The sequence below is a fragment of the Alexandromys fortis genome, unplaced genomic scaffold (assembly GCF_014885135.2).
Source record: "Alexandromys fortis isolate MF-2015 unplaced genomic scaffold, M_Fortis_MF-2015_v1.1 scaffold_12, whole genome shotgun sequence".
Classification (NCBI taxonomy): Eukaryota; Metazoa; Chordata; class Mammalia; order Rodentia; family Cricetidae; genus Alexandromys; species Alexandromys fortis.
The window spans coordinates 6136183-6150716 of NW_026067937.1; the positions used below are offsets into that span (position 1 = coordinate 6136183).

Sequence of the window (14534 nt, forward strand, 5' to 3'; positions counted from 1 at the left end):
CTGAGGAGGGCATGGGGCAGAAGGAAGAGCAGGTTCTGCAGAAGGAAGAGCAGGCTCTGTAGAAGGAAGAGCAGGCTCTGCAGAAAGGGCAGGGCCTAGATCTCTGCAGCCTCTGGCCAAGGCACACTGCAAGAATGATGGTGGCTCTGCCCTTAGTGCACACTGCGGATTCCTGCGGCTATGGAGGGGCCCTGACTTCTGGCTTCTCGTTCCCAGAATTGTCAAGAAGCACAGCTTTTGTCCTAAGCCTCCGACTTCGACAGTTTAGCACAGCCCTAGAGCTGACAGTGTGTGTCTGCTTTGATGGTTCTGTAAGATGAAAACTTCACAGGCAGCAGAGGGGTTGTTTTGGTCTCCAGGTTGTGTAGTGAGCTGGCTTGTGCTGACAGAGCAGCATCCCTCAGCCATGCGGGTCTTCCTCTGGCCTGTTCTGTCCACCTCAGGCCCTGCTCTCTTTCCGGTCTTGGTTCTGCTGTGAATGAGAAAAAAGTCTGAAAGTTTTCAGCATGACACCTTCCAGGATGACCGCTTCTTTCTTTCCGTAGGTTTTGAGCTTCGTCTTAGGCCTTTCACTCACTACTTAGCTCCAGGGCACAGGCCCAAAATTTAAAATGTTGGAAAACTCAAAAGCTGAAACTAAGAACAGACGTGAATAGTAGCTGCTCTCCTAGTGCTCAAGAGGTAGGAGGAGGTGACCAAGTGTTTGTTCCAGGGTGCTTTCCAGCTTTGGCTCAGTTTCAGGAAGTCAACACCAAAAGGCACTGGAAACTAGAGTTCAGATTTTTTAAAAAAGTTTTTTGCTGTGGTTATTTTTAAGTCTGATATATACATATATATATATAATGCCTACAGTGTTCCTCCTGCATGTATGCCTACAGGCCAGAAGAGGGCGCCAGATCTCACTATAGATGGTTGTGAGCCATCATGTGGGTGCTGGGAATTGAATTCTAAATCTCTGGAAGAGCAGTCAATTTCTTTTAGCTTCTGAGTCACCTTACCAGCCCTCTTAAGTCTGATTTCTATAAGAGATAATTCCCATGAAGAAATAAACTACAACCTCCAAAGAAGCAAATTTAAAGCAAACACCATGAGCTTCAAACAAAACTCTATCTGTTGGGGCTGGAGAGATCAGCGGTTAAGAGCCATCCATCACCAGGCATAAGACTAGTTCCGGGAGCCTGTGCCTTCTGACCTCTCCCTTGTGGGCACTCGATACACATACATTCATGCAGGCAAGTCATCAGACACATGAAATGACATGAAGCTGACAAAAATGCCTTTGTTGGCCACGCTATTCCATGAGCTCCATCCGGTAGTGGAAACTTTTATGGTTTCTGAAGGTAGTGAGCAGGAATTCTCCATCTATTTTTTAGATTATGGAGGGCTTTGTAAAAAAATCCCTATTCCCAGCCTCAAGACACTGGGCCTCCAAAGGTTCTCAGGTTGCTGAATTGGATAATACACAGACATTGAACATGTTAAATATTTTATTCACATTGTTTATAAACTATATCCACCTGGAAAACACACGAATCCAAAAATAGATTATTTTACAGTAATTCACATTTTTTTTAAACAAGTTGCTTTTTGAGGTTAAACTCTAAACAGAGAGGTCTTCAGCCTGCATTGCTATTCAGTGCCTCATCACTAGGCCGTCTCAGCTCTGGGGAAGTCCAGGTTGGGGGCGGTCCACCTTGTTGCAGGCCAACGGCAGGTGTGGAGACGCTAACCCATGAACTTTTATTGTTGTAAATTCACTGTTCTTACTTTTATAAAGAGCTAAAACTCTGTGGTAGAGTCGGGGCACTCATCAGGTATGAAAGGAAGAGAGACTGATGACGTGCCCGGCTGTTGTGGGCTGATGGACATTGTCTGCTCTACAAGGGTTTAACGTCTTAGCCCCAGAGGGAATCAATGAGTTCTGGTTTGATCAGGTTGACAGTTTGAATCACAGAAACAGCAGTGATTTGGGAATTAATGCACATGTCTGTTGACTAGTCTGTAGAAATGACGCTAGCCACCAGCGAGGAGAAAGGGGGCCGTGATCTCAGTAACAGTTCCCAGTGTGGCTAATTACAAGTATGTAAGTTCTGAGGGGTTGGCTGTGGATCAAGTGGCTGTGGCTCTGTGGTCACAAATGATGATCTGGTTAAGAAACTTATCATTAACTTAGGCTACATCCAATTAGGTCCCGGCTTAGTGACTTAGCTTTTTTTTTTAACTAGGCAATTCTTCTATGGAATAATTTCACATCTAAAGTAAGCACACCATCCGTACATTTCATCCGCTCCTAAAAGTTAATCCCAGGTAAGCTGCCTCAGCTGACTGCTCAGAACATCTGGACTAGGAGGGTAACGTGTCCATAATGGTGCAATGGGCCCCTCTTTGAAAGCAGTACCCATAACATTGACTACCTTGGCTCCAAACACTTCATTAGGGAAATAATGTCTCACCAAGTTGCCACAAAAGACCATCCCTTCCTCCCCCTTGGGGTGAAGACACTTGCTTAAGGGGTTCTGCCATCACCCCAATAGACAACAACTGAATCCAAATGAGAGCTGAGATGTGCAGAGATTTTATCAGCGTGTTTGTAGGTTTTGAAGAGGAGGAGAGGGAGGAGGAAAAAGAAGACTTTCAAATGTCTATTTCGATCTGATTGTTTCAAACAACAGAAATCCGTCAAACAAGCTCGGTGCGTGTGCAGATCATAGTTTGTCTTCCTGCCACCCGTGTGCGTTTTTTCCAAATTTGTACACTAACCTCCGGTCAACTCGCTCCAAAATTCCCGTTTTGTAGTAGTATCTGTGAAAGGCAAGCAGAAGAGAGAAACCCAGGGAAGGTTTTGCACCCTAAGAAAAATAACAGCACATAAACATTCCTTGCTCCTCTCGGGTGACAAAGCTTTACCAACCCTGGTATTTCCACACCCTGCTATTAACTTACACTTAAACCCTTCCCAGACACCTTGAAGACTGAGCCTCTCCACAGTCAGTCCGGCATGTGTGCGTGTGTGCACGATGGCTTGGGTTCAGAATGATCACTCCCCTCATCCCTGCGGGGAACGCTGCCAACTAGAAAGGATGGTGGGTCACTTTACAAGCCGTAATCCCACCTGAAACTGAGGAGAGGTTTAGCTCACGACCCTTTCATATGAGGTGGGGGGAAAGGCTGTGAAAATGGTGTAATTTTCTCCGGCTGCTCTTTTATATAACTCGTCCCTGCAGGCCCCGCCGTTCACTTACCTTAGGGCTCTGCTCAGCTTTTCATAGGTCATCCTGTCGTTCTTCTTCCTTTGTCCCCACATCTTGGCCAGGGCTTCTGATTTAACCACTCGGAAAATGCCCTGCTCCCTGTCTTCCCATTCCAGGATGCCACAGTTTTCTTCAGGAGACAGAAGCAAGTCTCGGACAAATTCCCACAGGTGAGAGCTTTGGAGGCCTTTGGGAAGGAAGCCCAAGAAAGTCAGCTTCCTGTCTTCCTAAAATGGCTTTTTTCAAAGAGAGACTGTGTCTCCTAGTAACACCTTAAGCGACACCCATAAAGTCTCACCAACATGACCGCCCAGTCATGGATTGAACAAGGAAGATGCCAGTGGAGATGGCAAACTTGGGGAAAAGCCCACGAGGCCTCAGTCCTACAAAGAGAGCTACAGGCTCCCGAGGAATGCTGGGAGTGGAAGAACAGGTTGTTCAGGGAGAGCACACAGATTGGTTGTTCAGGGCCAAACAGTTGGTCCTGAAAACATACATCCAGGTAACATGATAAAGACTGAGCAGGTTCTATTCAGGAATATATATGTGTATATGTATATCCATGTGGTATCAGTGAAAAAGAGATCATGAGTTTGAAGGAGAGTGGTGAGGGGTACACGGGAGGGCTTAGAGGGGGGAACGGGAAGGGGAAATGATGTAATTATAATCTCAGATAATAAAAATACGAGAGATGTTAAAAGAAAAGAAAGTGGGAGGCAGAAAAGGAGAGAGAGGTGTAACTTCTCATTAACTTGGGAGAATTGTTGCTGGGCTGGACAAGGCTCCCTTTAAGTGCGCTGCTTGGAGTCTTACCAAGCTGCAAAATGTCTGTCTACTGATAAACTACAAGCAAAATCCCCACGCAGAGACACGAGGTTTACCCAAAGAACACCATGGCTCTTCAAGAGCTCACTCCTTTCTGATGGGCAAGAGGGTTGCATTAAAATGGGAGCCTGGCCCTTTCCTAAGCAGAAATGGAGAAGGAGTGGATTTGGGGTGGGAACAGGGGGGCGGATGGGAGAAGGGACAGGGAGGGGAAACTGGAGCCAGGATGCAAAAATAAATAGGTAAGTAAACAAAGTTACTTAAAAAAAAGATCTGGTACCCACAGCCATTCTGCAGTTTCATTTATCACCAGAGCTGGTATTTCTTTGGAGCCTTTAGGGCATGGTTAAGACTGATCTGGGCCATGACTGCCAGGGGTTGGGTCTGGAAATGCAGTTTCTTTAGTTACCCTCGGTGTCAAAGGGGTAATCAGATGCCCATGTCATACTGCGGGCTCCAGGATGTAATGGGTTAACGCACAGCAAGTGGCTAGCACAGGCTAGCACAGGCTAGCACAGGCTAGCACAGGCTAGCACAGGACGACTGCTTGGCACATAATGGATGTGGAGCTTGATTCTGCCCCAGGCAGATCTCGGTGCTCAGAAAGACTCCTGGCCTGGCCAGTCCCCCACATTGCCTTTGTCCCCCCTCCCCGAGTACCTCAGTGAGATGGCCACACAGTGGACCAGGAAGCAGAGAACTCTCCTTCAGTAATAGACCCTAGTCAGAACACTTCTTTAATTCTAAAATGCGCTGTCCAAGTGAAAATAAGAATTTTGATCACATGTATGAAAGCCATCCCTGATTTCTCTGCTACCTCCCTGGGGAAGCGACTGGTCCCACTCAGGCGCATACAGAAGACAAATGGTGACCCTGCACTTACTTGTTCGGCTGTGACAGTCCTGACTCTTGATGCCACTCGTTTTCAAGCAACTGGAATCAGCATCTGAAACAGAAGGACCATGGCAGTGGAGGAGCCTCAGACTGCACCCCCACAGAACAGAAGTTAACTGCCAGCCTTGTGGCAGGAGACACTTTAGGGTGCTTAGTAGATGGAGGGATGGGGTATGCTCCGCCGATCCTGGGACCTGCTGTAAGCGCATGCCGAGCTTCTGCTGGAACACAAGAGAGAACACAGGCGCAGTCCCTGTCCGTGTGACCAGGTGAGCCCCAGGCAAAACAGACAAACCACCTGGTGTTTCAAAGGTGATCCGGGCAGGACACTGTATAGAGAATGAGGTAAAGAAGTGGCTACATTACGAGGGAGGACCTCACAAGAGGGGACAGTTACATTATGAACCAGTGGGAGGAGAAAGAAAGGAGGGAGAGGAGGAGAGAGGGGGAAGAGAGGGAGGAAGAGGATGGAGAGGGGAAGAAGAGAGAGGGGAAGACAGGGAAAGGAGAAAGAAGAGGGAGAGGAGGGAGAGGAGGAAGAGCAGGAAGAGGAGGGAGAGGAAAGAGAGGAGGAAGAGCAGGAAGAGGAGGGAGAGGAGGAGGGATTTAGGTGGAGGCAGCAATGGCACCCTGCTCTTCCCAGCAGAGTACCTAGGAAGCGTGTGTACCCTGTGGCTGGAGAGGACAGGAAGTGCTGCTGCCGTCCATGGAGGTTATAGACAGACAGTGGCAGGTCATGTTTTTGCAGGCTGGGTGTTGGTTTGGGATTTTATATTAAAGTGAAAGCAGAAATTCTCCCCCTCCCCCAATCCCCATCCCAAAGGTGTCAGACTACCTCCCCCCACCCCTCCCCCTCCCGAGACAGAGTCTTCCTTAGCTCACATGGCACTGGACTCGCTGTGTTTTGGATGATCCTGAACTCCTGGCCCTCCTGCCTCTACCTCTCGAGTGAGTGCCGGTGATACAGGCATGTACTGCCATTTCCAATTTATGCCGTGCTGGGCATGGAACTCAAGGCTTCATGCGTGCCACACAAACTACATAACTGGGCTACGTCTCTAGCTCAAAGACCCACATTTTAAGAAGACCCTTCTTGTGACTGTGTGGAGAACCAACTGGAAGGGACGCAATAAAAACAAAGAGATTAGAACTCATGTAGGAAGCAAGATGTTAACCCAATATTGAATCGAGTTATATATTCGAGTTATATATTATAGTGCTGTAATCGATAATCTGAGATACCCACATATGCATTGTATCCCAAGGAATATGAATTTTTTTAAAGAATATCAGAACCAGACCTGCATCCTACCACCTTAAATCTCTGCCTGTTCTCAGCTCTCGGCTCCCCTTGCTCCAGCTACACAGGCTCTCTCTCAAGGCAGGCACCGTCCACCTTGGGGCCTCCACAGTCGCTCTCTGCCCAAGTTACTCTTCCCTTTACTCTCTGGGGATTCACGGCCTCATCTCGGTCTCGACTCAAATTCACCTTCCAGAGGTGGCCTCCTCCAGCTGTGAAAACTGTAACCGCACTTGTGTGCCTCTAGGTTCTGCTTAGCTTCCCACATCTACTTCCCCTTTCTGTGTTTGCCTTCGAGCTCCTTCCTGACACGTTGATTTGTGTAGTTTGTAGTCTGTGTCCACTAGAGGGCAGGATTTTCCTTGCCTATGTATTCCCTTAGCGTCTAGCACAGTGCTGGGTATCAGCAGGTCTGAAGTGACATTCTACACTACACTGACCACACTGACAGTATAGTCTATGACGTGGACGTGGACTAGTGGGACAAGGAACAAATGTGTCATCTTGGGAGGAAAGGGTGTCCTGTGTACACTGCTGCCCAGCTCCTGTGTTCTGTGCCACTGGGTCAGATCATTCCCCAAGTGGTCCCCTTTTGTCACCAGGACAAAGGCTATCATGTTAGGCAGGCCTTTCATAAACTGGGCCACACCCAGCCCTTTAACCTTATCTCTTTTTGTGACCCAACTTTCACCTGAGGTTAGTTGGTTTCAATGGGGATTTTTACCCAAGTTTCTCACCCCCCACTTCTACCCAGCTGACTCTCACGGAACCTCTTTAGAGCTTTTCCTAAAGCCACGTCCTTGGCTAGAGCCCCTACCTGCCTACCTGAGGTCTAACGGCACCCGTGTGTTTCTTCCTTTAAATTCTACCTCACTTTTCCTCTACTAAAGCTGAGTGCTTCCTAGAGAGAGGCCTCAGCTGCAACATCAAAAGCCTGCAAGAGCCCTGGATGGCATGATTGCCATGTTATTAAGGAGGAGTTTAGAGCCCAGAGAGTCTAAGACTTTTGTCCAGATGTGAAGCTGGGCCTTGAGTCCAGAGTTCCCACCCAAGAGCTAACACTCACAGTCAGGATGCCGTCAGGTCCTCTCGGGAGCCCTTGGCAAGCACCGAGTGAGCACTTAGCCCCTGTGGGCTGAGGAGTTGCCACTGCCTCTTTTGTGCTGTGTGTCTATCCCCATCTCTAGACTTCTCCATTGTGTTGCTGAATCTTTTAGGAAAAAGGCAAGCGGAACCATAACAATAAACAAAGGCGAGTTAGTGCCCATGAACAGATAAGAAGCCTTCACTGAACCATAAGGAGAGCCAGGGGAAGGGCGTGCTTTTCAGTTCTATGGGCCCTTGTGCTTGGGATGGAGTCCGTTTGGTGTGACTGGGGAACACAGAGCAGGAGGCATCACAAGAGACATGAGGATGGTTCATCTGGGCACATCACTGTTCTAACTGTCCCAGGCCCTCATGAGCTGAGGAGCTTCCAAATCTCTCTTTTTTCAATCTAGTGATTGAGATAGAGGCTGAGGCAGAGGAGGTAGAGCCATTACTGCCGAGCCAATCTCGAGGCAGGTGCTTGATTAAACTCTGGACCAAGATGAGCTGTTGATCTGCTGTGGTACCCTGAAGGAACTCTGTTTATCTGTAAATAGTAGTGTGCATGTGTATTTGTGTGTGTGTGTGTGTGTGTGTATCCAGGTAGCTGGAGTGGCTGTTGTGGCTTCAGGGGAGGCATAGTCTGTGAAGTTTAGGCGAGCCTGGTTGGTCTTGAGAGTGGAAACTTAAAACAGAGCCAAGGGGTTTATTATCATTTGTTGGTTGAAATCATAGTTGCTTGTCCTCTATTAGTTAGGATGGAGGCCTGGGAATAGGGTTTCAAAATCAAGCTCATTGTAGCCCATGACACTGTCAGTCCATCCAAAAAGCCCACTCTACACTAGCAAGGCACAGAGATGTTCCAAGGTTCAAGAGCAGGAGTTGCTAGCCATGGACCCAAAGGCATAAACTCTATTTTGGGGTATGGTGTAGCCTCCACTGACATAGCTGTAGTGAAGGAGGGTGGGGACATGTGGAGAAGGAAAAAAAGTGATCAGGACTGGAGTGCTCCTCCTTGAACAGTTTCGATGGCTTCGTGGCTTGCTGGACTTTAGGCAGGAACGAAGTTGAAGATACCCTGTTACAGATCTTTGTCAAACTAGACTCAGAGCTAGACACATCTCGGGAACTTTGGGTTTCCACAAAGTGGGCAACAGAACAAACAGAAGAGCCTGGGAGCAGCCACGCATGTGTGTATGCATGTGTATACCAAGTGTGTACTTCTGTGTGTATGCAAGTGTGTATATGCATCATGTGTGTATTCATGTATGAATGTGCATGTGTGTATTTATGTATATATGTGAATATGTGTATGCATTTGGGTAAGCATGTGTATATTCCTATGTGTATGCACACATGTGTAAACATGTGTGTAGGAGTGTGTATATGTGCATGTATTCATGTATGTAATCCCATGTGCATGTACATGTGTGTATGCAAGTTTATGCGTGTGCATAGTGTGTATTCCTGTGTGTATGCACGTGTGCATGTGCATATTCACGTATATATGTACATTGTGTTACCCTGTGTGTATGCACATGTGTATGCATGTGTATAGCAAATGTGTATTCCTGTTTGTATGTGCATGTGTGTATTCATGTATGTATGTGTATAGAAGGTGTGTATGCTGTTTGTATGCCTCTGTGCATGCACATGTACATGCATATATGTATGCATGTGTGTATGCATGTGTGTATGTACGTGTAGCTGAATGTATAAGCACAGAGCCACTGAGAGGCCAAGCTGGAATCAGTCCCAGGGTTGTGTTTACTCTCAAGTTGCTACACCCCAGGTTCTTTAGCTACAAATGTGAGCTCGTGTGTCTAGATTCCTGACTCTATACCGAGCATAGTGTTAAGTGCTTAAAACACAATGGCGGCTAGCAACTTCTACTGACGTCTCCAGGGTGCCACCCTGCCCTCCTTGGCTATGCTGTTGTCGGTCTCTGGCTGGCATCAGTATTGAAAGTGGTCTCTGGCTTCCTGTTCCAGGATATCTGGGACCATGAAACATTGCTGGGTCATAGACTTTGTGGCCGTATGGTCCTAGGACAGGCTTATGGTTTAGCTTATCAAGTGGTTGACTTCGTTCCCACCTCTGTTCAGGTTCTACATGACAGTTTCTGCTTGGGGAAGCATGGTCCTGAAAGTGGCAGAGAAGTCAGAGCAGGCCCCAGGAGGGTCTGGAGAAGGCAGTAGTATCGTGGCAATGGAACCGGGGCTGGGATGGGAAGGGCTGCGGGGCTGCTGTCTGGGTAGTCTCAATAGAGGTCTTAAGTCTAGCCTCGGCCTAGAAGTTGTACCTCTTTGTTGTTGGGGCAGATGGAGTAGAGAGCCTCAAGTAGCAGCCACTGGTGGAGGGGTTACCTCTGTGAGTCCTAAACACACTTACCCAAAGCCTTTCCTCCATCGCCCCCACTTCTAGCTTTTTCTCATTTCTTCTGAACTGGGCCACCAGCGTCACCATCCTAGACTCCTGTTCAACCCAGACACAGCAGCCCAAGAGATCTTCAAATCTAGTGCCCTTTATCATTTCCAATCTTACAATCCTTCACTGGCTGCTCAGCTTGCTCAGCATGAGACCCAGACTCCCCTGCTCATAAACAAGCCCTTGCTGAGCTCTCAGGCTCAGCTCCCATTCCTCCTGTGGATGCTGCTGGTTCTCCACTGATAATGTCCAGGAGAACCTGCTGTGATGGGGAATACCAGCAATCCAACATGGTGGCGCCTGTCTAGCTAGGACTGCATTTAAGGCACGACTACTGCTCCTGAGGACTTGAATTTTAACATTATTTAATTTTGTAACGCTCACATATGGCTAGTGGCTCCTCCTTTGGACAGCCCAATGTCACATCTTCTAGCTCTTTTTCAAGGATGAATTGGGCCCAGCATTTGCCTTTGTCCCCTGGAAGCCTCGCTTCCTTCTCTCCAGCTAGGGTCCTGGGGCTGGATAGGGGTGACCCATTTCACAATGGAAGTTGCTATTCTTGTGCTAATGTCCCTAAACCAACAAACAAAAATCACAAAACTTTAATTGATCAGAAGTTTAAGAACTTATCTACAGTTGATGGAGATTTAGGGAGAGGGGGAAAAATATCCTGGACCAACAAGATGGCTCAGTAGGTAAAAGGGCTGGCTGTGTGAGCCTTGTCAACCCACCACGGAAGGACAATCTGTCTCCCAGGAGTAATCCTCTGGCTTCAGTATTTGCACTGTGGCACGTACACACATGTACACATATGCATACTAGTGCACATGCACACACAAGAACACACACTAACTAACATAGAGCTTAAAAATCCTAACAACTATATAACAAACCCTCATTGTCTATCCTTTCATATCTGTCTTTCAGAAGGGCCTTGGAAAACCCCGTGTGGCCTGCCTACTCTTTGACTGAGCAAGAGTCCATGGGGGAGAGGGCCCTATCCGGAACCATATCTCCTTTCAGCCCTTGGGTCTTTGCCCAGAACCCAATAATGAACAGCAATAATAATCATTTTTTAAAATGGTAGCTCCAGCTAAAGGAAGCTGCTGGCTGCTGGGGAGTGAAGTCATTTTCCAGGGTGACTGGCTATAGCAGCTGGTAGGCTGCCCATACTCCAGTGGTTGGCACCACACATGCATTGGCAGCACTAACTTGGATCACATGTTATTTTTTTTAAAAAAGAAGAAAAGGCATGAAGTTGAGAGAGGACATGTTGGGAAGAGTAGAGAATGATGATGATCAAAATATATTGCATATATGTATGAAATTCTTGAAGAACAAATAAAAATATTTTTTTAAATGGGAGCTCCAAAGTTTCCTTTCCCTGCCCGCGTCTGCAGAAATGAAATGAGAAAATGCCTGCGATCACCGGCCATTTGAGACTTCCCCATCATTTCCCAATTGTCAATTTGACCTACTGAGAGGGCTCAGATTATTCTGGAATATCAGCAGCCATAAGGCCTCTAATGGCTGGAAGTTTTAGTAACGTGGATAATGGGCACTGACTTAATAGTATCCACGCTACAGGCACCAGAAAGGTCCTTTACCAGGCACAAATGCCGTTGCTTCTTAAACTAACCACAACCTAGAAGGGTCCTGTCCTGATATTTTATAGACAGAGAGATGGAGTCTTAAGGAGGGCAAGGGCTCAGTGGACATGAGTTATTGTCCCGTACACCTCCACCCGCAGTCACACGATTTAACCCATGTCTCCTCACTGTTTCTCTACATCGTGGCTTCTTTTGGTTCATCAGCTTTCTATTGCAGCTGTTAAAGCAGCATGAAACCCAAGAGGCCAGCAATAGTTGGGCACAGCTATGGGCAGTTTGAATGTCATACTTACAGTCTTTGATGGCAGTCTTCGTCTCTTCAGCATCGTTGAAGAAGGAATAACCTGGCAAAGGAAGGGGACGAGAGAGTCACAAACCATCCCGTGCAATCCTGGGGGCTGGCCGGGTGAGGAGGGGAGGCTTGGGAGGAAGGGAAGCGATTCTCCCCTCAGAGGGACACTTGGAGACTATCAGGCCCTTGTAAAGCCATCCTGCCTGAGAAGAACAGCTGATGCCAGGGAGTCCACAAGGCTCCGTGGAGCTGCCGGTTGAGCTTTGAGAGGGTGGACCTCCTCTAGAATCCAGGAACTCTGGGCTCTGAACTGAACTTGTCTGTGCAGCTTTGCCTGTCACAGGCTCTCTGGGCTCGTTGCTTAGTCGCAGTGGAATATGAGGTGAAACACCCACTTGCTCTGACATGGGACTGTAATCAGAGCTCAGGATGACTGAGACGTGATAGCCAAAGGGAAGAGAAGGATAAGAAATTCTCATGGCTCCACTTGAATGTTTAGTTCATTGGAAGACCATGCTGGTTCCTTACTCTGTAGAATGGTGACCTGGACTGGAGTTTAAGATCATGTTTCCAGGAAGCAAGTCAGGTCAACAGACACCTATTTCCTAACTCGGTGTCTGGCATGCAGACTGCTTTCTCTTTGCTGACACAATGGACCTCTCTGGCCAAATGGCCAACTAGAACAGGGTCAGGGACTGGTGGGAGATGTTTCTTGTTCTACATAGGTAGAAGCAATTCTGTGACCCCAGGCTCTCTCCTGACTTCTACTTCCGGTGACCAGGTCTCTTGCTTCTAGACCTTCAAATCTTACTGCAATATCTACTAATCAGATGATTCTCTGGGCTCTGGAGGCCCCTCTAGTGCATCCCCTGATTGAAGCTTCCTTATTCCATGTCCTGTTCTTGCAGAGACCTAGACTATGGGGTACCCAAGGCACAGATAGTTACCCAGAATATAACTTTTGTCCAAAAGGAGAAAACCTCATGATTGTTCTAATGGTGATTATGCCCAGAGGGGCAGTGGGCCCACCGTGTCCTGGGCAAAACTCTGGAGAGTAAACTCTGGCCAGGAAGCACGTGCACACAGACTTGCCTGAGGAACCTTAAGGGAAGAACTTCAAAATGGAGCAGGTAGGTGGGATTGAAGGTGTGTGCAACCACACCTGGCCCTTGGGAGGTTTTTGAATGGAGTTCCAGGATCCTCTTCCCAGGGTGGCTATAACACACTCAGACTTGTCGCCATTTAGGGAGTACACTCCCTGAGGATAGGCTTTTACTTCTAGCTCAGGGTGGCTACTTCTAGGTACCACTCTCTGCTTTCTTGCCGGCAGGCCTTCCTGATGGGGCGGAGCAACTGGAGGCCCCGACAGACTCCCAGAGCTGGAAGGTGCTCTGAGGTTTCTCTGCCCAAATGGGAATCTCTGCTTTGGACACAGTGTCAAGGTAGACAGCTTGGCTCCCCAGCGACAGGAAACTTCCTGCGTTTTGTGTCGCCGAAGGAGCCTTTCCAAGAGAAACGGACAAAACCGACTTTTCAGATTCCTTGAAATCAAACGTAGATGTATCTGCTTTAGCGCCCCTCCCAGCTCCTGTGCCTCTTGGTTGTATTAAATAGAAGGGGCTGCTACTTAGTGTCCTTATAGGGCTGTGCCAAGTAACTGTTCACCAAATCCTACAAAGAAGCCCGGGGCAAGGGGTCGTCCGTTCTCCCAGTGGACAGCAAAGTCAGGGGATTTGGACAGGGGGTGCTTCTGGCAAACCCTACGACTTCCGTGCGTAAGAGTTGGGACTGTATTAGTGACACAACGTGTCCTTCAGATTTCCTGGCTCTTACTTTGTCCTGACTGCCTGTGGAGTGGCTCCGCACACGGTCTGGCCAGAGCGGAGGTACAAAGCTTCTCACTTCCCAACTGTTCTACCGCGAGGGGATAAACAGCGCATGCTCATAGCGTTCCCGTGCTACTGGTGCCACCTTCTGGCCATTGGATCCTGGACTGAAAGGAACGTACTAAGAAAGGCAATTCCTGCTTAGTCAGGGAAAAAGTAGAACGCTTGTTTTGCTCACCTTTCAGGTTTTCAATTAGTTTTCAACATCCTCGTTTGAGGCTTTCAGCCTGGCCTTGGACTTCCTTACTCGCGCTTGAGTTTTATTTTTCTTTAAAACAAAACCCTACTCAACTTGCTTTCTCGGCTCTTGCTTTTCTTTCGACTAAACTCCCTACACGGGGACAAGGGAATTTCTGGCTACCGAGAACTTTTGACTGAGCGCTGGTAACGTTTGGCTATGAGAATCATGGGAAGGGAAGCAGGTCGCAGGGATCCGGTCCTAGGCTCAGCACCCGCTCCCGAGGCTTGCGGACACTGACCTTGCGAGCGAATGTTCTGGAGGATGAAGTACAGGTACTCCCCACAGATGCCGGCCGCCTCGATGAACTCCTCCTGCGTCATGCTGCACAGCTGCAGGCCGCTGACGTTGAAGTGGCAGAAGGAGATGCAGTTGGCGTCAAGTTTGTACTGGTCACAGCAGAACTGGAGCCATTCCCAGACATGGCGCTTGGTCCAGTATTCAGGGTGCACCGATGTCCAGTAGGAGTCACAGGCTGCACCAGAGCACAGAGAATTAAGAGACGAAGGTCTTCAAGGGGCTCCAAAGACTACTCCAGTTACGTTAGCATCTTTGCCCTTTACCCAGTGGGAGGAAAGGGCTTTAGATTTGGCATACCCCTGCAAGGGTCCAGGTCACCTTCTCTGTAGAGATGACGAGAGAGAGAGAGAGAGAGAGAGAGAGAGAGAGAGAGAGAGAGAGAGAGAGAGAGAGAGAGAGAGAGAGAGAGAGAGAGAGAGAGAGAG

At 48.2% G+C, this 14534-nt stretch overlaps 1 protein-coding gene across 2 annotated transcripts in view; it reads right to left on the bottom strand.

Moving 5' to 3' along the window:
- Positions 1-1524: 1524 nt before the first annotated feature.
- Elf5 (E74 like ETS transcription factor 5) overlaps positions 1525-14534 on the bottom strand; it is a 28473-nt gene continuing 15463 nt past the window's right edge. For both annotated transcript variants that reach the window (XM_050146884.1, XM_050146883.1), the window contains exons 3-7: positions 14051-14284; positions 11687-11737; positions 4960-5022; positions 3243-3438; positions 1525-2802 (exon numbers count right to left, since the gene is read on the bottom strand). In XM_050146884.1, coding sequence (XP_050002841.1) covers positions 2706-2802; positions 3243-3438; positions 4960-5022; positions 11687-11737; positions 14051-14284 — 641 coding nt within the window. In that variant the 3' untranslated portion in view covers positions 1525-2705. The remainder of the gene's footprint in view (positions 2803-3242; positions 3439-4959; positions 5023-11686; positions 11738-14050; positions 14285-14534) is intronic.